At 46.3% G+C, this 27,500-nt stretch overlaps 1 protein-coding gene across 6 annotated transcripts in view; it reads left to right on the forward strand.

The window, feature by feature from the left end:
• The window catches only part of LOC136694287 (cationic amino acid transporter 2-like), a 26,134-nt gene extending 197 nt beyond the window's left edge, over nucleotides 1–25,937 (forward strand). The window contains exons 2-14 of one of the 6 annotated variants that reach the window (XM_066667706.1): nucleotides 10,954–11,019; nucleotides 12,716–12,747; nucleotides 13,538–13,918; nucleotides 15,861–16,016; nucleotides 16,110–16,275; nucleotides 16,693–16,829; nucleotides 19,479–19,701; nucleotides 20,900–21,036; nucleotides 21,522–21,624; nucleotides 23,122–23,252; nucleotides 23,560–23,726; nucleotides 24,621–24,729; nucleotides 25,554–25,937. In XM_066667706.1, coding sequence (XP_066523803.1) covers nucleotides 13,549–13,918; nucleotides 15,861–16,016; nucleotides 16,110–16,275; nucleotides 16,693–16,829; nucleotides 19,479–19,701; nucleotides 20,900–21,036; nucleotides 21,522–21,624; nucleotides 23,122–23,252; nucleotides 23,560–23,726; nucleotides 24,621–24,729; nucleotides 25,554–25,708 — 1,854 coding nt within the window. In that variant the 5' untranslated portion in view covers nucleotides 10,954–11,019; nucleotides 12,716–12,747; nucleotides 13,538–13,548 and the 3' untranslated portion in view covers nucleotides 25,709–25,937. The remainder of the gene's footprint in view (nucleotides 1–10,953; nucleotides 11,020–12,715; nucleotides 12,748–13,537; nucleotides 13,919–15,860; nucleotides 16,017–16,109; nucleotides 16,276–16,692; nucleotides 16,830–19,478; nucleotides 19,702–20,899; nucleotides 21,037–21,521; nucleotides 21,625–23,121; nucleotides 23,253–23,559; nucleotides 23,727–24,620; nucleotides 24,730–25,553) is intronic. The other 5 variants (XM_066667705.1, XM_066667708.1, XM_066667709.1 and 2 more) reach the window with 5 other exon arrangements.
• The last annotated feature ends 1,563 nt before the right edge of the window (nucleotides 25,938–27,500 follow it).

Here is a 27,500-nt window from a genome sequence, read left to right on the forward strand (position 1 = left end):
TTGAATGCGATGTTATGTGGTAGATGCTTTTCTCCACAACGACTTACTGCTTTTTAATTCGTGTTTGAGCTGTAGGGGAATGCGGCGTCTGGACTCTTGTGCAGTGACTCTCAATGGTGTTGTGTGAGGTTCCTGCCCGAGCCGGGAATCGAACCCTTGTCCAGTGGAAAACAGCTGTGTAACCCACTGCACTGCGCCACACACAGAACACATAGAGCACAGTGTTCTAGCGTAGAACTCATAACTGACCTCAGCGGAAAAGGCAATGTCCACTTCTGCCTGAGTGTGCCAGAGCAGATGCCGAGCGAGATTAGGAAAGACCTCAAAGCCCTTAATGGGGCGCTGGAGAAAGCTGCCTCACAAAGAGACAAGTGTGCGAGGCTGCTGCTGCCAAAGCCCAGAAAGCAGCTTTGTTTTTAGCTGCACCCCATTAACTAGAAGATAGACTGAGCTTAGAAAAGGACAGGAGGCCCCTGGAGGGTCCTGGACCCCTGGCCAATTTATCATCATCATTATTATTATTATTATTATTATTATTATTATTATTATTATTTTGTTGCAGTGATACCCTCTACTTACCTGGAAATGCTTTATTCTGAATGCTGGGACATTTCTGTGAGAATCTGATAGCATTTCACTATCAGAGCTTTAGTGAAGGGGATGATGCAGCTCTCCCCAAATGTCACTCCCGTCACTCCAGACATTTCAGTGACCTTGTTTAATAGCCCATCCCTGTTGAGAATGGTGACCTGTATGTCCAGTATCACCTGTCCAGAGTGTTTATTATACACTGTGTGCACATTTGCAAGAATTTGTCCTGAGGTATTAGGTGTACGAATGGAGAAATTACATTTCTCATATCTGCGTAAACCGAATAAAGGGTGAAGAGTTAGTCTTTTAAGCCATTAGGGGACTTGGCTCTTGTAGGTAATTTTAAATCTGTAATCCTGCTGAACAGAGGCGAGTTTTCAGGGGTCTTATAAATGACCAGAGGGGGGCTTTTAACAGAGGTCTTCTGTGGGACTCTTATTGTGACAGTATTCTCGTTTCTGTTGATAAAGATTAAATCTGAAAGCTGCAGATGCCAATTCCATACATTTCTTCATTTGGACCAAGTTATGCCCTAAATGAATGCACAAAGGCAGTTTTAACGAAGTGTATGATTAAATTAGAATATGAGCTATGTAGTTTAATAGTTTAATTACCGTCATGTGGCTCGGTGTACAGCATCCAAGCTGCACCTGGGTCCATTCTGAAAGGGTTTTTGTGAATATTTTAGTGAACACTGGGTCATCAGCTCCATGTCTGATGGACGAATCAAATCTTTAATGTTTCAAAACTAGACGAATCTAAAGAACGTGAATTGCATGCAGATTATAAATGTGTGTCCCCTTTGAATTCATTTTATTATGTACTGTGGACTGTCACAGTCTAAACAGCAAGGTAGAGAGCACAGTGGGTGTGGCCATGTAAAATGGCTCCTAGTATGCCTTACCCCCTCTATGTTGAGGAAAGCACTGGCGTGGGGGCTTGTTAGAAACATTGTAAATGTTGTTGATGGATTATTCATTCAATAAAACTCATCCTGCCTAAAGGTGTTGTGTTATCCTCACCTTATCTGATGCAAATGCTATATTGGTGTCAGAAGTGGGATACAGCTAGAGAGATGAATAGGGTTAATTAACACATCAAACGGGACAACGGGGAACTCAGAGCCCAGCAGTTGGCCGAGGATGACAGTGGCTGGGGACAGACAGCAGAGATCAGGCAGTGATGTAGTGGGCCGCCACGCTTTAACTCTGTCGCTATGACATGGCAAACAATGCGTAGGGACCCTCTGGGACCCAAATTCAGTTGCTAGTGTGCCACTGAGGGAAGAATGAGGCGACAGCCCGCATGGTGCTCAGAGTGAAAGTGCTACAAGTACATTGATTTCCCAGAGAGTGAGCGCAGTAGCCTCAACGCATTGAGAGCCCTACAGCAGTGATTTGACCAAGCTCTTGCTCCAACTGCGGTGGAGTTGTGAATGTGTGACTCCATCCAAGGCCATCCAAGGGTAGGGGTCTTAAAAGAGCAATACTGGCTTTATATCCACAGGTGTGAGTGACTGGGTGAGTGTGTGAAACTGTCCACAGGTGTGAGTGACTGGGTGAGTGTGTGAAACTGTCCACAGGTGTGAGTGTGTGAGTGAATGGGTGAGTGTGTGAAACTGTCCACAGGTGTGAGTGTGTGAGTGACTGGGTGAGTATGTGAAACTGTACACAGGTGTGAGTGTGTGTGTGACTGGGTGAGTGTGTGAAACTGTTCACAGGTGTGAGTGTGTGAGTGACTGGGTGAGTGTGTGAAACTGTCCACAGGTGTGTGTGTGTGTGTGTGAGTGACTGGGTGAGTGTGTGAAACTGTCCACAGGTGTGTGTGTGTGAGTGACAGGGTGAGTGTGTGAAACTGTCCACAGGTGTGAGTGTGTGTGTGACAGGGTGAGTGTGTGAAACTGTTCACAGGTGTGAGTGTGTGAGTGACTGGGTGAGTGTGTGAAACTGTCCACAGGTGTGAGTGTGTGAGTGAATGGGTGAGTGTGTGAAACTGTCCACAGGTGTGAGTGTGTGAGTGACTGGGTGAGTATGTGAAACTGTACACAGGTGTGAGTGTGTGAATGACAGGGTGAGTGTGTGAAACTGTTCACACGTGTGAGTGTGTGAGTGACTGGGTGAGTGTGTGAAACTGTCCACAGGTCTGAGTGTGTGAGTGAATGGGTGAGTGTGTGAAACTGTCCACAGGTGTGAGTGTGTGAGTGACTGGGTGAGTGTGTGAAACTGTCCACAGGTGTGAGTGTGTGAGTGATTGGGTGAGGGTATGAAACTGTCCACAGGTGTGAGTGTGTGAGTGACTGGGTGAGTATGTAAAACTGTCCACAGGTGTGAGTGTGTGAGTGACAGGGTGAGTGTGTGAGACTGTCCACAGGTGTGAGTGTGTGAGTGACGGGGTGAGTGTGTGAAACTGTCCACAGGTGTGAGTGTGTGAGTGACTGGGTGAGTGTGTGAGACTGTCCACAGGTGTGAGTGTGTGAGTGACTGGATGAGTGTGTGAGACTGTCAACAGGTGTGAGTGTGTGAGTGACGGGGTGAGTGTGTGAAACTGTCCACAGGTGTGAGTGTGTGAGTGACTGGGAGAGTGTGTGAAACTGTCCACAGGTGTGAGTGTGTGAGTGACTGGGTGAGTGTGTGAGACTGTCCACAGGTGTGAGTGTGTGAGTGACTGGGTGAGTGTGTGAGACTGTCCACAGGTGTGAGTGTGTGAGTGACGGGGTGAGTGTGTGAAACTGTTCACACGTGTGAGTGTGTGAGTGACTGGGTGAGTGTGTGAAACTGTCCACAGGTGTGAGTGTGTGAGTGAATGGGTGAGTGTGTGAAACTGTCCACAGGTGTGAGTGTGTGAGTGACTGGGTGAGTGTGTGAAACTGTCCACAGGTGTGAGTGTGTGAGTGACTGGGTGAGGGTATGAAACTGTCCACAGGTGTGAGTGTGTGAGTGACTGGGTGAGTATGTAAAACTGTCCACAGGTGTGAGTGTGTGAGTGACAGGGTGAGTGTGTGAGACTGTCCACAGGTGTGAGTGTGTGAGTGACGGGATGAGTGTGTGAAACTGTTCACATGTGTGAGTGTGTGAGTGACTGGGTGAGTGTGTGAAACTGTTCACATGTGTGAGTGTGTGAGTGACTGGGTGAGTGTGTGAGACTGTCCACAGGTGTGAGTGTGTGAGTGACGGGGTGAGTGTGTGAAACTGTCCACAGGTGTGAGTGTGTGAGTGACTGGGTGAGTGTGTGAAACTGTCCACAGGTGTGAGTGTGTGAGTGACTGGGTGAGTATGTGAAACTGTACACAGGTGTGAGTGTGTGAATGACAGGGTGAGTGTGTGAAACTGTTCACACGTGTGAGTGTGTGAGTGACTGGGTGAGTGTGTGAAACTGTCCACAGGTCTGAGTGTGTGAGTGAATGGGTGAGTGTGTGAAACTGTCCACAGGTGTGAGTGTGTGAGTGACTGGGTGAGTGTGTGAAACTGTCCACAGGTGTGAGTGTGTGAGTGATTGGGTGAGGGTATGAAACTGTCCACAGGTGTGAGTGTGTGAGTGACTGGGTGAGTATGTAAAACTGTCCACAGGTGTGAGTGTGTGAGTGACAGGGTGAGTGTGTGAGACTGTCCACAGGTGTGAGTGTGTGAGTGACGGGATGAGTGTGTGAAACTGTTCACATGTGTGAGTGTGTGAGTGACTGGGTGAGTGTGTGAAACTGTTCACATGTGTGAGTGTGTGAGTGACTGGGTGAGTGTGTGAGACTGTCCACAGATGTGAGTGTGTGAGTGACGGGGTGAGTGTGTGAAACTGTCCACAGGTGTGAGTGTGTGAGTGACTGGGTGAGTGTGTGAAACTGTCCACAGGTGTGAGTGTGTGAGTGACTGGGTGAGTGTGTGAAACTGTCCACAGGTGTGAGTGTGTGTGTGACAGGGTGAGTGTGTGAGACTGTCCACAGGTGTGAGTGTGTGAGTGACGGGGTGAGTGTGTGAAACTGTCCACAGGTGTGAGTGTGTGAGTGACTGGGTGAGTGTGTGAGACTGTCAACAGGTGTGAGTGTGTGAGTGACGGGGTGAGTGTGTGAAACTGTCCACAGGTGTGAGTGTGTGAGTGACTGGGTGAGTGTGTGAAACTGTCCACAGGTGTGAGTGTGTGAGTGACTGGGTGAGTGTGTGAAACTGTCCACAGGTGTGAGTGTGTGAGTGACGGGGTGAGTGTGTGAAACTGTCCACAGGTGTGAGTGTGTGAGTGACTGGGAGAGTGTGTGAAACTGTCCACAGGTGTGAGTGTGTGAGTGACTGGGTGAGTGTGTGAGACTGTCCACAGGTGTGAGTGTGTGAGTGACTGGGTGAGTGTGTGAGACTGTCCACAGGTGTGAGTGTGTGAGTGACGGGGTGAGTGTGTGAAACTGTTCACACGTGTGAGTGTGTGAGTGACTGGGTGAGTGTGTGAAACTGTCCACAGGTGTGAGTGTGTGAGTGAATGGGTGAGTGTGTGAAACTGTCCACAGGTGTGAGTGTGTGAGTGACTGGGTGAGTGTGTGAAACTGTCCACAGGTGTGAGTGTGTGAGTGACTGGGTGAGGGTATGAAACTGTCCACAGGTGTGAGTGTGTGAGTGACTGGGTGAGTATGTAAAACTGTCCACAGGTGTGAGTGTGTGAGTGACAGGGTGAGTGTGTGAGACTGTCCACAGGTGTGAGTGTGTGAGTGACGGGATGAGTGTGTGAAACTGTTCACATGTGTGAGTGTGTGAGTGACTGGGTGAGTGTGTGAAACTGTTCACATGTGTGAGTGTGTGAGTGACTGGGTGAGTGTGTGAGACTGTCCACAGGTGTGAGTGTGTGAGTGACGGGGTGAGTGTGTGAAACTGTCCACAGGTGTGAGTGTGTGAGTGACTGGGTGAGTGTGTGAAACTGTCCACAGGTGTGAGTGTGTGAGTGACTGGGTGAGTGTGTGAGTGACTGGGTGAGTGTGTGAAACTGTCCACAGGTGTGAGTGTGTGTGTGACAGGGTGAGTGTGTGAGACTGTCCACAGGTGTGAGTGTGTGAGTGACGGGGTGAGTGTGTGAAACTGTCCACAGGTGTGAGTGTGTGAGTGACTGGGTGAGTGTGTGAGACTGTCAACAGGTGTGAGTGTGTGAGTGACGGGGTGAGTGTGTGAAACTGTCCACAGGTGTGAGTGTGTGAGTGACTGGGTGAGTGTGTGAAACTGTCCACAGGTGTGAGTGTGTGAGTGACTGGGTGAGTGTGTGAAACTGTCCACAGGTGTGAGTGTGTGAGTGACGGGGTGAGTGTGTGAAACTGTCCACAGGTGTGAGTGTGTGAGTGACTGGGAGAGTGTGTGAAACTGTCCACAGGTGTGAGTGTGTGAGTGACTGGGTGAGTGTGTGAGACTGTCCACAGGTGTGAGTGTGTGAGTGACTGGGTGAGTGTGTGAGACTGTCCACAGGTGTGAGTGTGTGAGTGACGGGGTGAGTGTGTGAAACTGTCCACAGGTGTGAGTGTGTGAGAGACTGGGAGAGTGTGTGAAACTGTCCACAGGTGTGAGTGTGTGAGTGACTGGGTGAGTGTGTGAGACTGTCCACAGGTGTGAGTGACTGGGTGAGTGTGTGAGACTGTCCACAGGTGTGAGTGTGTGAGTGACTGGGTGAGTGTGTGAGACTGTCCACAGGTGTGAGTGTGTGAGTGACTGGGTGAGTGTGTGAGACTGTCCACAGGTGTGAGTGTGTGAGTGACGGGGTGAGTGTGTGAAACTGTCCACAGGTGTGAGTGTGTGAGTGACTGGGTGAGTGTGTGAGACTGTCCACAGGTGTGAGTGTGTGAGTGACGGGGTGAGTGTGTGAAACTGTCCACAGGTGTGAGTGTGTGAGTGACTGGGTGAGTGTGTGAAACTGTCCACAGGTGTGAGTGTGTGAGTGACTGGGTGAGTGTGTGAAACTGTCCACAGGTGTGAGTGTGTGAGTGACGGGGTGAGTGTGTGAAACTGTCCACAGGTGTGAGTGTGTGAGTGACTGGGTGAGTGTGTGAGACTGTCCACAGGTGTGAGTGTGTGAGTGACTGGGTGAGTGTGTGAGACTGTCCACAGGTGTGAGTGTGTGAGTGACTGGGTGAGTGTGTGAGACTGTCCACAGGTGTGAGTGTGTGAGTGACGGGGTGAGTGTGTGAAACTGTCCACAGGTGTGAGTGTGTGAGAGACTGGGAGAGTGTGTGAAACTGTCCACAGGTGTGAGTGTGTGAGTGACTGGGTGAGTGTGTGAGACTGTCCACAGGTGTGAGTGACTGGGTGAGTGTGTGAGACTGTCCACAGGTGTGAGTGTGTGAGTGACTGGGTGAGTGTGTGAGACTGTCCACAGGTGTGAGTGTGTGAGTGACTGGGTGAGTGTGTGAGACTGTCCACAGGTGTGAGTGTGTGAGTGACGGGGTGAGTGTGTGAAACTGTCCACAGGTGTGAGTGTGTGAGTGACTGGGTGAGTGTGTGAGACTGTCCACAGGTGTGAGTGTGTGAGTGACGGGGTGAGTGTGTGAAACTGTCCACAGGTGTGAGTGTGTGAGTGACTGGGTGAGTGTGTGAAACTGTCCACAGGTGTGAGTGTGTGAGTGACTGGGTGAGTGTGTGAGACTGTCCACAGGTGTGAGTGTGTGCGTGACGGGGTGAGTGTGTGAAACTGTCCACAGGTGTGAGTGTGTGAGAGACTGGGAGAGTGTGTGAAACTGTCCACAGGTGTGAGTGTGTGAGTGACTGGGTGAGTGTGTGAGACTGTCCACAGGTGTGAGTGTGTGAGTGACTGGGTGAGTGTGTGAGACTGTCCACAGGTGTGAGTGTGTGAGTGACTGGGTGAGTGTGTGAGACTGTCCACAGGTGTGAGTGTGTGAGTGACGGGGTGAGTGTGTGAAACTGTCCACAGGTGTGAGTGTGTGAGTTACTGGCGTGGTGTGTGGTTTTTCTTTGGCCCAGGGTTCACTGGTTTGGCCAAGGGTGGTAGCAAGTACACTTATGAGTAACCTGTTGTTCGAACATGGTGTTCATTATGGACAAACTGTGGCTAGCACAGAAGTCCAACAAAATCACACCACTCGGGTTCAGATCAGGAGGCCGTTCCTCTCCAGGTTTCCCAGTCATTGAGCATTGAAGTCACCAAGCAAAACAACAGAGTCAGTGCATGTAATCCTTTCTATATCTAAACCCACTACCTCCAAGAAGGCTGAATACTCTGAGCTGCTGTTCGGTGCCTACACACAACCATAAAAGTTTTCCTCTCTGCGAGTTGAAGTCTCACTGAGGCGACCCTCTCGTTTACTGCGAAAAACTCCAACTGTAGAGCCTCCAGCCGGGGATTTGTGATTATCCCCACACCCACCCAGCGCCTCTCACCTTGTACAACTCCTGAGTAAGAGAGAGACCAACCCCTATCAAGGAGTTTGGCTCCAGAGCCCACACTGTGTGTAGAGGTGTGCCCAACCATATCTAACTGGTATCTCTCAGCCTCACGCACCAGCTCTGGATCTTTCCCTCAATGAGGTTACATTCCACGTGCCAAGAACCAAGTTCCATGACACCCTTTGCCCCAGTTCTTGTGCCCGATTGGCATTGCACCGCACCCCTACTCTGGATCTTGCAGGTAATGAGCCCACAATATCCTCCCACGTTACTTTTCCGGGCTGAGCCCGGCCGGGTTACATGGGCTGCCCAGCCACCAGGCGCTCGCTGTCCAACACGACCACAGGCCTGGCTCCAGTGGTAGGTCCCGGTAACCCTCTCCTGGGCAGGGTACACTTTAAGCCATTTAAATGTTAGGATTTTCATAGGGATGCTTCTTGGATCATGTTTGTCTGGATCTTCACCCCAGACCTGTTCACCATGGGAGACCCTACTGGGAGCTAACAACTCCCGACGACACAGCCCTGGAGGTCATGAGACCACACAAGCCCTTCCTCCAAAACAAGGCCCTGATCCAGAAAGGGTGAAGAAGATGATGATAATAATAGAATTCAACTGTAAGAGCATTAAGCGGCAGGGGAAAATTCAGAGAAGAACATTAGCTTTACTGATCGATATTAGCACAAATCTAGGCCGTTTCTACACAGTGGTGTGTGGAATAACACTTCAGTCCTATACTGAACGAGCCACAGCCTCTGTCACCTAGTGTTCTAAATGTGTCAGAGACTCTGTACTAAAGCAGCTGGGGGACCCACTCTATGGAACATAAACTGGTTTGTATAGGGGCTACTTAGTAAATTAATTATTTATACAATGGGAGTTGCACTTTGTAGAAAAAATAAAATGATGGAAAAAATGTATTTAAATTTTATTTACTACTTCGAGGTGGTAAATCAATTACCTGCTCCTTTAAAATGAACAACTGATGTAAAATTAGGTCATTAATGAGGATAAAGTGTTTCTAATTAGTGAAAGTAGTAAAAGGAGGTGTGTAAATGCTGGGAATTAAATCACATTTGTGGCCTCTAAGTGCTGGCTTTGTCCACTCGTGTCCTAAAATAAAACCGCTCTGTATGAACAGTGTGTAAACTACATTAGGAGAACAAACATGTTCACTGTTACAGTGTTGATCTTACAAACACTGTGTATCAGTGAGTCCAGGAACATTTGCTTGCCACAGGTTTATCTCTCCACTCAACAAGCTGGGACTTTAATAACGGCAAAAATATCCTCTATTCCTCCCACTTCTTATTTTGAGCATCGTTTACACTGAACAGAGCGCAGTTCCAATGCTGAAGGGTGTTTATGATGGCACTGAGCACTGAGCTTATATATATATAGCTTTAAAAAACAACAACAAAAAAAACTTTTTAAAGGCAGGCGGCAGTCACACAGTTCCAGGGACCTGGAGGTTGTGGGTTCGGGTCCCACTCCGGGTGACTGTCTGTGAGGAGTGTGGTGTGTTCTCCCTGTGTCTGCGTGGGTTTCCTCTGGGTGACTGTCTGTGAGGAGTGTGGTGTGTTCTCCCTGTGTCTGCGTGGGTTTCCTCCGGGTGACTGTCTGTGAGGAGTGTGGTGTGTTCTCCCTGTGTCTGTGTTGGTTTCCTCTGGGTGACTGTCTGTGAGGAGTGTGGTGTGTTCTCCCTGTGTCTGCGTGGGTTTCCTCCGGGTGACTGTCTGTGAGGAGTGTGGTGTGTTCTCCCTGTGTCTGTGTTGGTTTCCTCCGGGTGCTCCGGTTTCCTCCCACAGTCCAAAAACACACGTTGGTAGGTGGAATAGCGACTCAAAAATGTCCGTAGGTGTGAATGTGTGTGTGTGTGAGTGTGTGTTGCTCTGTGAAGGACTGGCGCCCCCTCCAGGGTGTGTTCCCGCCTTGCGCCCAATGATTCCAGGTAGACTCTGGACCCACCGCGACCCTGAACTGGATAAGGGTTACAGATAATGGATGGATGAATGAATGTTACAGCTTACTCTGTGAAGGACTTGCGCCCCCTCCAGGGTGTGTTTCTGCCTTGCGCCCAGTGATTCCCGGTAAGCTCCGGACCCAGCGGTTACAGACAATGAATGTTACAGCTTAAGTATTCTGTTCCACCTTAAAATTTTCATTAAAAAAAAGAAGAAACTTAAATATAAAAATAAGAAGGTATTCACCTTGAAGTGGAAAAGATTATAACGGGAAAGAACTGCAAACTAAAAAAAAACTTAAGATTTATTGAGGGATATCAGTGCAAAACAACTTGAAATGTGACTTATGGCATGTTCAGAATCAGTTTACTACAGAGTTTAAAAAGTAAAAAATAATAGATAAACAGTAAGAGATTTAAAGTGGAATAGAAAATTGCATAGAAGCTTGTGTTGTGTGGATTGAGACAAAGAATAAGAGTTAAAATAGTGTGTTATAGAGTAAGAGCTCTAATATTAGCCCTCATGCTACCACATGCTTCTGTTCTTCTGAATTTAACACAGAGCTGATGGTCATGTGATCTAGAAATGGCGTTGCCCAGGGCAACAGGTGCTAATGGTAATCAGCAGTTTATTCACAACCTACAGAACAGTTTGTCTTTCTCTCTCATGTTAGTGTATGTGAAGTAATACACACACAATCTCTCTTACAGTCACTGGTTAGTGTTTTCTGGTCCTGAAAATGACTGATTGTTCCTTTAACTGTGAGTTTTTGCTGCGGTTGTGGTGTTACTGTTCTCACATCCCCTTGCTCCACAGTCTCCAATGTCCTTGATCCCCAGCGTGGTCCACCTCGCGCAGCCTAAAGCTCTTTATCTGAGAAAGGTTGCGTGCTGGAGTGAATGTCGCTGCTGTTTGAAACTCAGGGCTCAGGCTATATGTTCTTCCAGCTATCAGCATGGGCTTTAATCTTAATTCATAGACGCCACATGAATTACTCCCTCACTTTTTTTTCTTTTCTAATCTCTCCCCCTCCTTGTGTCCAGAGTAAAGGAGGAATGAATGATTCTAAAACTCAGTTCAGCTTGAAGACATGAACACTGTGTGCTAGGGTGAGTGATTTGTTTGGTTTTTACACTTTAAGAAAATAGTTTCTGTAGATATGTATGGGTATATAATGCATATCTGAAGGGCTGGCTTTATTTTTAATACATTTATTTAAATATAACACTGACTGATGTTTACTTTTTGTATCACATCTTTAACTTGAAGCGATACACACGTCCTGTGAGCTAAGGTACAGCATCTAGCTTGAGCAAGAAAAATCACCAAAAATAACTCTGATTTGAGTTGTGTCTGATTTAAATAAACCTCTAACAATGATTCAACATCAACTCCACCCACTAGCTGGGTCTTCCACCACCTCACAGTGCCAACCAATGGGGGCAGCATTCTGAGACCGCTCCACCGCTTCTTTTCGAACACAACGTCACTGGAGCTTAACACGCTTGGAGGAGAACACTACTCAATCCTCAATGCTAGGCAACAGATTCCCACATTTGCTAGCAATGTGCTAAGTGATGGGGGAGAGGGAGGACATTCTACTGACCTACAAATAGTGAGGCCCGCCGTGCATCTCATGGACTGTGGGCCTTAGATGTCTAAGGCATCACTGGAAAATGTACTAGAGGCCATGATCAGAAAGATATGTCTCTGAGGAGCCCTAGAATAATCGTTTCTACAAAGATTTCAGAACTGGTGACTTTTCTAATTATCTGTATAAACAAAAACATCTCGACATTTCGCAGTCCTGTAAGTCTTGGTTTTGAAAGAATAATAATAATAATAATAATAATGTTATAATGTGTCACCAATTCACCAACTGCGCATTGTCCCGCCAGCCTCAGGAGGGTGAGGGCAGGCATGTGCATCCCCTGAGACATGTGAGGCCACCCCACAATTTCTCTACAACACATTACTTCTAAACAGCTTAACGTGCTGGAGGAGAAGGCAAAACATGCAGATCTGTCACATCAGCTGATAGACGCCTATGCTAACAAACTGCTAAGTGAAACTGCTAAGTGTTTCTTTTCAGTAGGGTGACCCGGACATGTCCTCTTTTTTAGACTTAAAAAAATGTCCGGGCAGAATTTTACAAACGTCCGGGATTTTGTTTTTCTAGAGCTTACATAGAACTTCGAGAAAGTTTCGTTCACAAACTAGTCCCGCCCTCCCCTACTCCGATTGGTTCGCTTGAGTGAGAAGGGGGCGTGGTGAAGTAGCCTAAAATCTTCTGATTGGACGGTCTGACTGTAGAGCTACCGTTATTGGTCGATAACCTTCTCTGTAAACATTTAATTGGTCAGTCTGCACATCAGTAGTTGTCCACTAAGCATAAATGGCTATGGCATATGGAATGGATTCTTGCATATACTTTGTGAATGCAGCGGAACAAGAACAGAGAAGGAATCCAATACTCCCGCTTTCCTGAAGGACCTTTCAAGAGTAGTTTTTTTGGTGTCTAAATCTTAAAGAAACTTTCTGTTTATAACAAAAAGTAAAAATAAAAAAAAATAAAAAATAAAACCCCAAACTTGTGAAATTCGAATGGAAGTTTTCTGAGTAAATTTCGCCAGTTTTTATTGGTCCACTCCTCAAATAAAGTAAGACCCAGATCAGAAATATTGTTATTATATAAAACCCAGGGTTTGCTGCCATCAGCGAGGTCCTATCACAGGGCTCTGATAAAGCGATCCGCTGCAGTCAGGGCTTTTTAAGAATGACACATCACATCTTTTTCCCTCTCAGACGCACGCCCCGGAGCAGAGAACTACACTCAGGTAAGGGTGAACTTCAAACTGAGAAAATGTGCTGTGGCTCCTGGAAAAATACCTTCTGTCTCACAATAGTAACAAAACAGGAGGAATAACTTTCTAAATTTGTGATGAAAGTGGATATGAAGTGGGAAAAAATGAGATGCAAGGTTTTGTACAAGAGCCACAGTATGTACCAGTCTTTGTATCATGTGTTTCAACCAATGGTCGTGTAATTTATTAAAAATCTTTTCTTAATCTGCTGCTTAGTCTTTATTTTGAGTGATTTACACCAACTGAACTTACTGTACATTTAATATAATGAGGGTTTTTAGTGTTAAATGTTTAACGACAGGTTGTCTGCTGGATTCTCTAATTGCATATTAGTATTTGTAGTGTTTTTTTATACACTTTAAAGGTTAGACTTCAATTTCTTATATAGTCTCATATACAATGAACTGCATTAAAGCCACTTCCTTGTTTCTCCATTTTATCAGGTCCACCGGCTGACCATACAGGTGCAGGTTTTAGTTTGTTTTGCGCTGGAGCAAGTGGATCTGACACAGCAGTGCTGCTGGAGTTTTTTTAAACCCAGTGTCCACTCATGGTCCATTCTATTAGACACTCCTACCTCACTGCTCCACGTCAGAGAGTAGTAGCTCATCCGTCCTCTAGGCCTCCAGAACTATCCATCTATTGACCGCACTGCCATCAGATTTTCACAGCAATGTTCAAAAGTCTAGTCTAGAACCTTCCTAGAAGAATAGAGCATTTCAGAACAAACACTTACAGACTGGTGCTCTTTTCTCTCTGGCAGAGCAGCTGACCATGTGTGGAACGAAGGTTTGCTCATTCCTGAAGGGTCTGTCCCGGAGGAAGCCCCTGGAGCCAGAGGGTGAGGTGTCCACTTTCCGCCGCTGTCTGACCACAGTGGACCTGGTAGCCCTGGGAGTGGGCAGTACTCTTGGGGCAGGTGTGTATGTGCTGTCCGGAGAGGTGGCCCGGACCCTGTCTGGCCCCAGCATCATCATCTCCTTCCTCATCGCAGCAGTGGCCTCCATTTTCGCCGGACTGTGCTATGCTGAGTTCGGCTCCAGAGTCCCCAAAACAGGCTCCGCCTACCTCTACAGCTACGTCACAGTTGGAGAGGTGTGGGCCTTCATCACCGGCTGGAACCTACTGCTCTCTTATGTAATAGGTGGGGTTAAAAACACTTTCTGTACAGTTCAGTAGTAACCAGGCATATCTTCACAGTCTGTCTCTTATTTATTATTATTGTTCATCTTTATTTGAACACCTCGACTGCTCTCTACATCATGTGAAGGTTGCATGAAGAATGGACCAATAGAAATGGTCCAAAATGACCTTGAATCAAATATTTTTGCATTAAAGGAACAATCACGAATTTTCTCCACTGATTCTTCTTCATGTTCTTAAACAGTTATTTTACTGACTCCTAGTGGCCTGGATGAATTAAAGTGGCAGTTTATTACATTTATTTTATTTCCTTTTATTTAAGTACTACCCAGCAATTTAATTCTTTATCATGTGTTGCACTTTCTAGAAAAACAATTAAAAGAAATGAATAATTAAATCATAATTATGTTCTTGCTATTTTTATATAACTTATATGTATATGAATAATTCTGACGTACAGTGGAACCTACGAACTTGATCCGTTCTGTGCCGCGGTTCGTAAGTGGAAAAGTTTGTTAACCAGTTAACTGCTGCAAAGCCGTAATAGACAAGAATTGTTCTAATTTTATATAAATATATATTTATATACAGTGGAACCTCTACCTACGAACGTGATCCGTTCCGTGACCCGGTTCGTAAGTAGAAAGTTCGTTTCTTGAGTCAATTTTCCCCATTTAAAAATGTCACACTTTTTGCACTGATATATGTTTACAACACTCTCAAATTAGTAAAAAAATACATGTAGCGTTACTAAAAATAAAAGAGAAATACAGTGGTAACAGAAATAAAAAAGAAATAAAGTTTTAAGTGGTTACACATCGCTACCTTGAAGACGTGACGACTGGCTGGCACTGGCACTGGCTGTATGACGGGAGGTGGGGAGTGGGTGGAATAACGGAGAGTAGGCAGTGAATGTGGGGAGACGAAGCGTAGATACGGCTTAACTTAGCATGAATTTCGATGTCTGCTATTTACACTAATGCTAAATCGCTAAAACTACAATGTGCTAATCTTAAAAGCTCACTCAAGTCTGGGGGCGCTGGGAGACTCGCCTATTGGGGTCAGTGGCCATTTCCAGCCGCCGGCTCGGAGGAGGCTCGGGTTCGTTTCTAGAGTCATGGTTCACTGGAGGAGGCAAAAAATATTCAAATGCACGGTTCGTATCTTGGAATGTTCGTTAGTATAGGCGCTCGTTAGTAGAGGTTCCACTATATTTTCAAAATATGCAGGGGTTGAGAACCAGTGACAAAACTAATTTGTGATATAGAGAACACACACACAGCCAGACACAGCTACAAAATGGCGGAATCCCGTGAATTACGGAACTATATACTGAATAGGACACAGGTTTGGACACAGCCAGTGTCTTTATCAAGATTACCCCTGCTGCTTTCTACAAAATCACCTGCTCAAGCTTCAACTGACATTAAAATTCAGATTTAAAATGCACAGCACACTTTCCAAGGTTAAATCAACACTGTTAGTATTAAATTAACACTGTAAATTAACAGTATTGAGTTAACGCTGCAAAATCTGCTGTGTGTACAGTTCCCAATCCCGAGATTAATAGCTTTAATAATATGCAAATATTTTGCATGGCTAGATGACATGTTTTGTTTCAGAGTGAAAAGAAGCTAACACTTTTCCTAAAGGCATTTAGCAATTTCTCCTATTGTTACTCTCCAATTCTTTAATAGTTTAATGTGTAGCTTTAAATTGAACCACTTTCACACTATCAGGTCTCAAAAAATGCAAAATACTATTTTGAAAATGTTCTAATCTCATTTCTTTGCTTTTATCTTTGTTTGTGGTCTGTTAGCATTAGCGCTAGTGGTCCTTAGCTGAAAGTAAAGTAGCAACAGTAACTAAGGGAAACGTCTGTATAAACGATAAAATTATATGATGTTCAGTTGTAGACAGTCACACTCTTTCCCCGGCTGCAGGCGCGTCTAGTGTGGCCCGAGCTTGGAGTGGCACCTTTGATGACCTCATTGGAAACGTGATGGCCAATTACTTCAGTAAACATGCAGCTATGGGTCTGCCCGGCCTGGCTCCTTACCCAGACTTCTTCGCAGCCGCTCTCATCATGCTTCTCACTGGTATCGAATCAGAGTCATTTTTACCTCATTATAATTACCCCATTACACCACAAAATACAAACTGACATGCACTCGTCCATCCTGCTTCTATAGGCCTCCTTGCCTTTGGAGTGAAAGAGTCAACAACAGTCAACAAGGTGTTTACCAGTGTGAATATTCTGGTGTTGGTGTTTATCATCATCACAGGCTTCATCAAGGGGAATCTGGAGAACTGGAAAATCACAGAGGAAACCATACTGAACGAAACAGCTGAACTAGAGTAAGTCTGGAAGTTTCTTCCTTAATCTTAGAGCCAGTCCACAGAGCTCTGTCTCTCTTCATCCAGACTAAATGAGCGGAAACACATGTTTTTTTCATTCATAGCAGAGCAGGCAGAGGCCAAGACATCACATTTTAAATGTCAGAGGGCTTGCAATTGTAACTGTGTTGTTCAAATATAGCTCTGAGACTGCTTTAGACAGACTACACCAGACAGTGGTTAATGGAGAGCTATGCATAAATCAATGAGCAGCCAACTGACAAAAGTAACAAGCGAATCTTTGTTTCTCCTTGAAAGCTGTGAGTGAGAGTGACTACTATAACATTACAAAGTGAGGGAACCATTCAGGACAGAGCTATAGTCTCTTTATGGCACAAACACTCTCCAACAGCAAACATCCAACTGCTTTAATTTCAGGAACCTGACGTCCACTGTGAATTTGACCTCTGAGTACGGGGTCGGTGGGTTCTTCCCCTACGGGTTCGAGGGGACCCTGGCTGGAGCGGCAACATGCTTCTATGCCTTTGTGGGGTTTGACTGCATTGCAACTACAGGTACCAAGATGTGGTCTTTCTAAATTTGTACCAACGTTAACAACATGAGTGGCAAATTAACTGAGGGAGGCCTCTTATGAGCTTCGCACAAAATGGAAAAAAAATCTGTTAATGTATAACACATAAAATATCCGACAGAAAGCTTGTATAACTGTGGCTGCATGACTTCATGAGGTCAAGCTCCACTGTGTGTGTGTGTGTGTGTGTGGCCTGAGCATGTGGAGGCTGAACCACTGCATTACCCCAACCTTGTAAAGTTATATGCTCTTGTATTATTACTGTCACATCACAAAACATGAAAGATTCTCTGCATGGGAACCAACATTACACTGTGTCAGGCAACCGAAGCAAAAGGATGACAGTCCAGGAGGCTCTGGAAGTCATCATTGATTATGACAATGAAATAGAGGAGGATGTGTCTGAAGACAAAGACTATCTTGAGCTAAATTCTGATTCTAAAGATTCTGATATTGGGGCGGCACGGTGGTGCTGCAGGTAGTGTCTCAGCTCCAGGAACCTGGAGGTTGTGGGTTCGAGTCCCTCTAGGGGTGACTGTCTGTGAGGAGTGTGGTGTGTTCTCCCTGTGTCTGTGTGGGTTTCCTCCGGGTGACTGTCTGTGAGGAGTGTGGTGTGTTTTCCCTGTGTCTGTGTGGGTTTCCTCCGGGTGACTGTCTGTGAGGAGTGTGGTGTGTTCTCCCTGTGTCTGTGTGGGTTTCCTCCGAGTGACTGCCTGTGAAGAGTGTGGTGTGTTCTCCCTGTGTCTGTGTGGGTTTCCTCCGGGTGACTGTCTGTGAGGAGTGTGGTGTGTTCTCTCTGTGTCTGCGTGGGTTTCCTCCGGGTGACTGTCTGTGAGGAGTGTGGTGTGTTCTCCCTGTGTCTGCGTGGGTTTCCTCCGGGTGACTGTCTGTGAGGAGTGTGGTGTGTTCTCCCTGTGTCTGCGTGGGTTTCCTCTGGGTGACTGTCTGTGAGGAGTGTGGTGTGTTCTCCCTGTGTCTGTGTGGGTTTCCTCCGGGTGACTGTCTGTGAGGAGTGTGGTGTGTTCTCCCTGTGTCTGTGTGGGTTTCCTCCGAGTGACTGCCTGTGAAGAGTGTGGTGTGTTCTCCCTGTGTCTGTGTGGGTTTCCTCCGGGTGACTGTCTGTGAGGAGTGTGGTGTGTTCTCTCTGTGTCTGCGTGGGTTTCCTCCGGGTGACTGTCTGTGAGGAGTGTGGTGTGTTCTCCCTGTGTCTGCGTGGGTTTCCTCCGGGTGACTGTCTGTGAGGAGTGTGGTGTGTTCTCCCTGTGTCTGCGTGGGTTTCCTCTGGGTGACTGTCTGTGAGGAGTGTGGTGTGTTCTCCCTGTGTCTGCATGGGTTTCCTCCGGGTGACTGTCTGTGAGAAGTGGGGTGTGTTCTTCCTGTGTCTGCGTGGGTTTCCTCCGGCTGACTGTCTGTGAGGAGTGTGGTGTGTTCTCCCTGTGTCTGCGTGGGTTTCCTCCGGGTGACTGTCTGTGAGAAGTGGGGTGTGTTCTTCCTGTGTCTGCGTGGGTTTCCTCCGGCTGACTGTCTGTGAGGAGTGTGGTGTGTTCTCCCTGTGTCTGCGTGGGTTTCCTCCGGGTGACTGTCTGTGAGGAGTGTGGTGTGTTCTCCCTGTGTCTGCGTGGGTTTCCTCTGGGTGACTGTCTGTGAGGAGTGTGGTGTGTTCTTCCTGTGTCTGCGTGGGTTTCCTCCGGGTGACAGTCTGTGAGGAGTGTGGTGTGTTCTCTGTGTCTGCATGGGTTTCCTCTGGGTGACTGTCTGTGAGGAGTGTGGTGTGATCTCCCTGTGTCCACGTGGGTTTCCTCCAGGTGACTGTCTGTGAGGAGTGTGGTGTGTTCTTCCTGTTTCCGCGTGGGTTTCCTCCGGGTGCTCCGTTTTCCTCCCATTGTCCAAAAACACACATTGGTAGGTGGATTGGCGACTCAAGTGTCCGTAGGTGTGAATATGTGAGTATGTGAATATGTAGGCAAAAAAAGGGTGTGTTCCCACCTTGCGCCCAGTGATTCCGAGTAGGCTCCGGAGAGTGTGTATGTGAAAGAATGGCTGTATGTGTGAGCGAATGTGTGTGTTCCCGGATATGGATCAGTGCTCTGTCCTGGGTGAAACCCTAGTGCCCGATGCAGTCCTCCAGGTGGACGGTCATTCCTGGTCGCTCCGCGTTTGGCTGCCGCTTCTCGCCAGTGTGTGTGTGGATTGAATGTTGAGTGTTGATTGTAAAGCGTCCTTGGGTTTCTAGAAAAGCACTATATAGGTGTAACGTTAAATAAAACACATTTTGATGCATATTTGGGGCTGGCTGGGGTCTATAAGTCAAAGGATGAATCGACAGCCAGTCTTTCAAAAGTAAAATGAGTGATTTATTCTAATTGAACCATTACTTTGAACCATTACCTGTTAGAGGTAAGGAACACCACTGCACTAAATATTGATTGATTAATTAGTAATTGAGTTAGTAATTAAATATTCATACTGCTGGTTAGGATTTTTTTGGTTTCAGACGTCTTTTTGCACCGGGTTATATTGACCTGGGAGCATCATTGCTGTTCCTGAAAAACAAACATAACAGGAGGGTTAAATAGTAAAGCTGAAATGACCCAAACATCGTCTGAACTTAACACTTTGTGTGCCGCTGCAGGGGAGGAGGTGAAGAACCCTCAGAAGTCCATCCCTCTGGGGATAGTCATTGCTCTGCTCATCTGTTTTCTGGCATATTTTGGCGTGTCTGCCTCGCTGACTCTGATGATGCCGTACTATCTCCTGAATATTCACAGTCCTCTGCCCGTCGCTTTTGCCTACGTGGGCTGGGCAGCCGCTAAGTACGTGGTGGCTGTGGGATCGCTGTGTGCCCTCTCCACCAGGTATTACACAATTATGGGGAATGTACTTTTAAACTAGAGCTGTAAGTACCGATCCTGAGGGCCTTTTACAGTCTAACTGAAGAGGTTAGTTTTTAATAAAGCTTTGAGCCAAACTTGGTGAGTGACAACAAACAGAAATCTAAAATAAGGTGGTTAAAGCCATCATTACCTGAAAAAAATGTATGAATCAATATGTATGAGTCTCAGAGGGACTGTATTAGGAGAGACCCGTTCAGGGTGTGTTTGCGTGTGTTTTTATAAACAGGTTTTTCTCTGCCTTTTGGCAACCCATCCACATAAAAGCAGCGTTTTAGGTCAGCTTTTTAGCAAAACATAAATTTTTAAAAACACTTCCCCAAGGACGACTACTGACATGCAGACTGACCAATTAAATGTTTACAGAGAAGGTTATCGACCAATAACGGTAGCTCTACAGTCAGACCGTCCAATCAGAAGAGTTTAGGCTACTTCACCACGCCCCTTTCTCACTCAAGCGAACCAATCGGAGTAGGGGAGGGCGGGACTAGTTTGTGAACGAAACGCTTCTCGAAGTTCTATGTAAGCTCTAGAAAAACAAAATCCCGGACGTTTGTGAAATTCCGCCCGGACATTTTCACCATATATATAATATATAATAGTACAGTGTAATTTGGGATTAAACCTGTGTTTTTCTCATGCTTTGTAGTGTTCGTTTCTCTTAAACAGGGAACTATGGCCCCCTACTGGACTGGAATGATTATGCAACCTTTCAGATTTCCAAAATATCTAGATACGTGTGGACAGGGATGGGGTCTGACTGCTGTTGTGGATGACAGTAGTTGATTTACTGTCAGAAACGGCATTACTCAACTAGTAATAAGGCAAATGGCACGTTGACGAGTGACAATCAAGTGTTCAGTCTTGTTAACACGTGGTGTTGTTTAGTCGCGAGAAGATCTATTATGAGAGAAACAAGATGTCAGTTCCATGGCTGAGCATTTCCATTTCCAAACCATAGCATTAAAAAAGTAGACAGGCGGATTCAGACAGACAGGGTTTCTTACATCATAACCCTAAGAAAAACCAATCCTGTCAACAGAGATGGGGACTAACTGCATTTTCATAGATCCACACCCACAAATTAATTTTCATGGTCTGTTAAAAGCTGAAATGTGGTTTTTAGAATTGTTTGTAAAATACGGATCCGATCTGTCCACAGTCTCCTGGGCTCCATGTTTCCAATGCCGCGAGTGATATTCGCCATGGCCCGAGACGGACTCCTCTTCAAAGCCCTGTCTAAGGTCAGCTCCAGGAAGAGTCCAGTGATGGCCACCCTCTCGTCCGGCACTGTAGCAGGTGAGGAAACATGAGAGGATTGGTGGGAATGAATAGTGGGTAACTCCACCGTGCTCAGTATGGCAGGCCAGGGTTCAGTGCCCTGATTGGGTGATTTGAACACCTAACATTGCAGTGAAAGCTGTGTGAATGTGGATAAGAGGAAAAGAAAAATGCCATAAAGGGTACAGTAAAGTAAGTCTAAGCCAAACCTGAGCATGTTTTGGACAGTCCAGGTGGCACCACACATACACACGTGAAGTGCACCGCTAGCCGTAACACAGCGCACACTGTCCCCCATTCAAGAGCTCCGTTCTCAGGCCCTGCTGTGTCCACCCACTTTTCCCACTCTCAGATTTGACCAGCTCAGCTTAAAAAAATCCATGGGACTTTGTTGGCGCTCTCACCGTCTGATGAATAGACTTCAGAGAACAAGTCTGACCCGAACATGAAAGGTCTACAAAGAAGAAAGCAGAGGAAAATCACATGCTCTGCTTTGTTTGCAGCAATAATGGCGCTGTTATTCGACCTGAAGGCGCTGGTTGATATGATGTCCATTGGAACCCTCTTCGCCTACACTCTGGTGGCCATCTGCATTCTCATACTCAGGTTAGTGACCCCCCTGCTTCACATGTTCCCAACCTTTTGACTCGGATACACTGCGTGGAAAAATTGGGAACCTGTCTAATGATCTCCTTAAAGAAACGCTGGCTGTAGAAGGGGTTAAGGATGAATCCCATGTCTTATTTATACCCCTGCCCCTTGTTTTCAAGTGTCATCTTTCAAGTGATGAAAACCATCCACTACAAAACGGGATGACCCTTCAAGAGCTGGATACGACATCAAAACCCAAACAAATAAGAGCGCCGCTTCATTCCCAGGCGACTGTCTGTGTTGTATAGGCTGCTCAGCACCAGTCTGCAGTGATATCAGAGGAGCACAACTGGACTTTAGTTAAATGTAGGGTATCATTAGCCTTTAGAAAAGCTTGACAGTCCTATATTATTACCCACTCCAACATCTTCTGTGATATGAAGCTGAATTTAGCTTCTTAATCGGCAGCTATTAGTTTGAAATTTTCAATTCCAACTTAAATATGACAGTAGCCAGAACTGGGACCGGAAATTTGGAAATAGGAAATTTACAATTAATTAATTAATTTACTAATTACGGAGAGTCAGTTTACTTCTAGTGATGTTTTATGATTGTTATGATGTAATGGGTCATAATACAGGGTAGAGATTTACTTCCTGTTAATTGTGCCTCGCGTATCCTGTTTCCGTTTGGTGCGTAGGTTTTGCATGTCTTCAGAAAATAAACACTATGCGTACACAAGTTGCAGTACACGCATAAACGGTAGGGGGCAGTGCAGGCGATCAGCAACATCACAATGGGGGAAGGTTTAAAAGAAGGTTGTGTCAGAGTCAAATCTGCAATTACCTGCGTCTCTCTCTGGTCTGCCCTCTAGTGGAAGCCTGCCGTTACAAGTGTAGCACATAGGCAAGTATTTTAACAGTTACATTCACGACGCAGACAGTTGTCTACGTGAATACACAGCCAAAGCGCAAGTATATCTCTACCCTAAGAGAATACAGTGGTTATCATAGTTTTTAAAGTGGAAAATACTGATATTTGTGGGTTTTTGTGTCGCTTGCACCACCATCTTCCTGGTGGTTCCCAAGGTGTTCATAACCCTCTGTTTGAAGTGTGACTCTAAAAATTTATCTTTTAAGAGCCATGTCGCCCTATCCCTTCACTCTAAACCGCTTTCCCAACAAGAACCGAGACCCCCTGTCCATGGGCAAAACTGAGGGGTAGGGCAATGAGGTAGAGGCAAGTGGTGGAATGGGATTAACCCTTATTTATGATGGTTGTGTCCACATACTTTGGGCTATTAGTGTATAAGCCTTTGCTTCAGTGTACAGTCTTCCTGCAGAGTATTCAGCTTTTCCTGACCTGTGTCTAGTGATTCCGGGTATTACTGATCAGGATGAAGCTGTTACAGAAGGTGCATGAAAGAATGAACGAATTAAGGTTTTTGTAGATGTTTTCTTGCTGTTTTCCAATCCAGAAACTCTAAAGAGTATGTGTTTGAATCTCCTGCAGGTATCAGGAGACAGAGTCTGTGGAAAATGACCCACCAGGGACACAAAGCTCCAAGTTTGGATTTCTGAAACCTCCCTCTTACCCGACCAAGGAGACCTCCAACACCGTCACAGCATGCACCACGTTTATCAGTACGCACCACAGGCCATTACACGTGTTTACATTTGATAAACACGCCACTCTGGCTCTCGCTATTAAGTCTAATATTTGCTGAGTTTATTCGGGAACTGAGTTGTTGTTCATTAAAGGGGTGGTCCACTGAACTACTGAAAAATTCCACATTCTTCAGTCCCTGAGCCTTCAACAAAGTCATTCAGAGTGATTTGATGTGAGAGGGTTCATTGTAGAGGGACTCACTGAGTCAGATTTCTCGACAGTGGTGCTGGTAGAAAAGGCCAGTCTTATTTACGTGTTTCTCTCTGTGTTTGGTCTGGGCAGTCCTCATGGTGCTGGTCCTGACCGTGCTGCTGACCAAAGCCATCAGGAACCTGCTGCTGCTGGAGGTGTGGAGCCTGGTGTGTGTGGCTGTGATCCTGCTCCTGATGACCCTCAGCACTCTGCTGATCTGGAGACAGCCCCAGAACCCCACCAAAGCCTCTTTCATGGTGAAAACACAGCTCATAATAACACACACACAAGTATGAGTGGAGTACGAGGTCCATGTTATCAAGCGTTCACACACACCGACCAACACAAACCTAATCCATACCTCTGATATTAAAACCACTGACAGGTCAAGTGAACAATATTGATGATCTGGCTATGATGCCCCCTGTGGAGGGCTGGGGTACATCAGGCAGCCAATGAACAGTCAGTTCTTGGAGTTGACGTTGGAAGCAGGGAAAATGGGCAGCTGTTAGGATCTGAGCTAATTTGACAAGGACCAGACTGTGATGGTCATGATGTTTTGGTCAGAAGCTCTGATAGAAAGGACCATGGAGCGGTTAAAACGGTGGCTTGGCCTGATGAATCTGGTTTTATTTCACATCCTGAGGACGGCTGGATAGACTCTGGGAAGAAGGCACGAGGTGATGGTCTGCTGGGAAACCTTGAATTACATCCAGGTCCGTCTCAGCAGGTTAGTGCACCCCTGCCTTTAAAATCCACAGATAACTCCTATTAGGAAACAAAACCATCAGGTTTTAATGGGACACTACATAGTATTTTTACTACAGAAGTACAGCTTCAGAATCACTGTGACGCTTCACCGACATATGACAGGGAGAATAGAGCGTCTGTCATTGCTACTCGGGGATCGGCACAGCAGAAACCACACTGTGTAACTTTTGGAGGAGGCTTGGAACCCACCCCACCCCTCTCCTTCCTCCTTGTTTTCAGGGCAGTGCTGTAAAAGTGAATTATACTCTGCAACTGTAGAGGGAGCCTAGGAGCAAGTGGGTTTACCTGTGGTCTGTGGATAGTCTCGAGATGCCTGCTAGGCTCAAAACCACACGGGTCAGACTTCTTTTGTTTGTGTTTGTGTTTGTGTGTTTTTACAGGTGCCTTTCCTGCCGTTGCTCCCTGTGGTGAGTGTGTTTGTTAACATTTACCTGATGATTCAGCTGGGAGGAGACACGTGGATCCGCTATGCCGTCTGGATGGCTGTGGGTAGGTGCTGGAGGACATGAGGGTCGTGGAGTAGAGGGGGAGGGTTGGTGGGAAAAAGAGTGATGTTAGCCAAAGTTGCGTATGTTTGCTAACATTTTCCACTGCATGGTACCTACCCGACTCTACTCGCTTTTTTATCTATGCTCTAGGTGCTAAAAATTAGCATGCTGTTCCGGCTTTTGAAAAGATTTTTGAGGCGATAGGTGCTAAGAATTAGCTTGCTGTACAAGCTTTGACCACAAGGGAGCGGTTCAACTCAAGACACCGCCCACGGCCCAAACATGAGCAAACTGCCCATCATACAGCCAGAGGAGAGACCTTGTGGTCCACCTATTGGTCAAAGCTGGAACAGCATGCTACTAGACCCTAGCAACTGGACCCTCTGATTTTTTCCTCTAGTTTCAATGAACCCCTGAGGGGTAACTGAAAATAAAAATCTGCCTCCGCCTGCTGGTCAAAACGCTTGTAGTTGTGTTGTAGGATCATTGCAAGTAGTTTTGTTGTGACTGACAAGTCTCTCTGACCAGTCAGTGCTCTGCAAGTTTACACGTCATGTTTAGTTCCTACTTGGCTTACTTTGTTCCATGTGTAAGAGGGACTAAAAACACCCAGTTACAGACACCAGGTGCCAAATTTACATAATGTAAAAAAAAAAGTAGAGCCAAATAGAGTAAGTACCATGCAGTGGAAAAGCACCATTAGTGCTCTTCTCCAAGTGTGTTTAACTGCAGTGACATTGTTAGCATCACTTAGAAAAGAAGCAGTGGTTGGCTTTGAGTCTCAGAAACATGTGACTGAAGTGTGTATGACTTTGCCTCACTCAGGACTCGTTATCTACTTTGGCTACGGCGTGAGGAACAGTGTACAGAAACAACGGCTGCTCGGAAACCTGGTGCACATCGAAACATTGGAGACGAAGCCGGAGAAGGATGAGGATGTGACCAAAGGAGAGGGCAGTTCGACCAGTCCAGAGAGTTAAACTATCCCAGCAGTCTTTATATCTCATTATATATCACGTTTAACTCATGTGGCCTACTGCAATGAAATCAGTTTTATTCTTTTCTACTTTTGTAAAAATGTTTCATAGGCCTACTGTTCCCTCAGAGAACTGGTTTGTGAAGAAGGGGCTCAAGGGGCTTGTCAAATAAAAGGGGGCTTCGTTTTTGTATTCACCTTCTCAAAGTGTGGTTTTAAATGTTTATTAAAGATGACGATATAAACTGATTCTGTCTGTGAGGAATTCTTCTGAACGCCAAACTGAATCACAGACAGAACCGTGGGTACAGCCGTTTGCCAGAGTGGGGTGGCCAAGGCAACATCGTTGTACATTGACTATAGCTGCACTTTGTGGTTCTACAGTTTCAGGATGTAGTCCATCAGTTTACCCCCTTGTGAACCTGTTCATCAGTGGTCAGGGCCCCCACAGGACCACCTCAGAGCAGGTCGTCCTATGGCATGGATGGGGTGTGTTACAGTGTGCTGCTGGAGCCATCAGTGTCACTGCTGGACTGAGAATAGTCCACACCCAAAAACACCCAGCCGACAGCGTCCTGTGTCACCGATGAAGGACTAGAGGACGAGCGACACACACTGTGCAGCGACAGATGAGCTACTGTCTCTGACTTTACATCTACAAGGTGGACCAACGAGGGAGGAGTGTCTCACAGAGTGGACAGTGAGTGGACACAGGGTTTAAAAACTCCAGCAGCACTGCTGTGTCTGATCCACTCTACACCAGCACAACACACACTAACACACCACCACCACGTCAGTGTCACTGCAGCACTCTGTGGGGGGGGGGGGGGTGTAACCATTTATATTCATGGTTCTGCCAGTGGGTCCAGGCTCCTATTCGTAACTACAATTCTTATTGGGAATTTTGTGATTTTGCGCTGGTTTAATGCAAACAAAACTTTATCGTCTGGGTGTAATAACATGTTAAGCTCAGACGTTATGAGTATGGAATAATTATTCAGACAGCCTCCTTAAATCCAGCTCCGAGCCCCAAGCACAGAAACAATAGCTCTATTCAAACATGGAAGTGGAAGGAATGGCAGAGAAGCAATTAAAGCTCACGGTAAAGCCTGGCACACAAAACCAGGTCAGCACTTACAATACATAATCCATACTCTAAACCAGGCCGACACTGACCTCTGTCCCCTCTACATAGGTGGGCCATTAATCCACTACTACACCCCACATTCACACACACTCTCAGATCGTCACGTTTACCTTTCTGTCCCAGACATGGATTAAGCCTAGAGCAAATGCACAAATGTACACTGCATGTCCCAAAGTGTGTAGACACCTAATACAATGAGCGCAATAAGTGAATTCAGGTTCTTATGGTGCAGCCATTTTGGATGTTGAAATGCACACACATACTCACACACACACACACACATATATACACAAGCTTAGTTTGACACCACCTGCACCCTGGAGACTATGATCACCATGCTATCAGAGGGGTATAACACCCCCAGCACTAGAGTGATTAAGCTCCATCCAGTACCTTCGGAATGAGTCGAAGTATGATCCAGGACTAATCATTAACAGCTTCACCTGACCTCACTAATGTTTCTGTGGCTAACTGGCCTCAAATCAGCGGACCAGTGAGGAATCCCCAAGAGAAGATGGAAATGTTCCAGCACTGAGCGTGGGACATACAGTGGACATTACGTAACAGTAGTAACAAGCATATTTTATGATTGCTTAACTATATGCGGTAAATAAAACAAACCTGGACATAACAGGTGGCCACAGACACA

Source organism: Hoplias malabaricus, chromosome 4 (genome assembly GCF_029633855.1).
Source record: "Hoplias malabaricus isolate fHopMal1 chromosome 4, fHopMal1.hap1, whole genome shotgun sequence".
In the NCBI taxonomy this organism is placed as follows: Eukaryota; Metazoa; Chordata; class Actinopteri; order Characiformes; family Erythrinidae; genus Hoplias; species Hoplias malabaricus.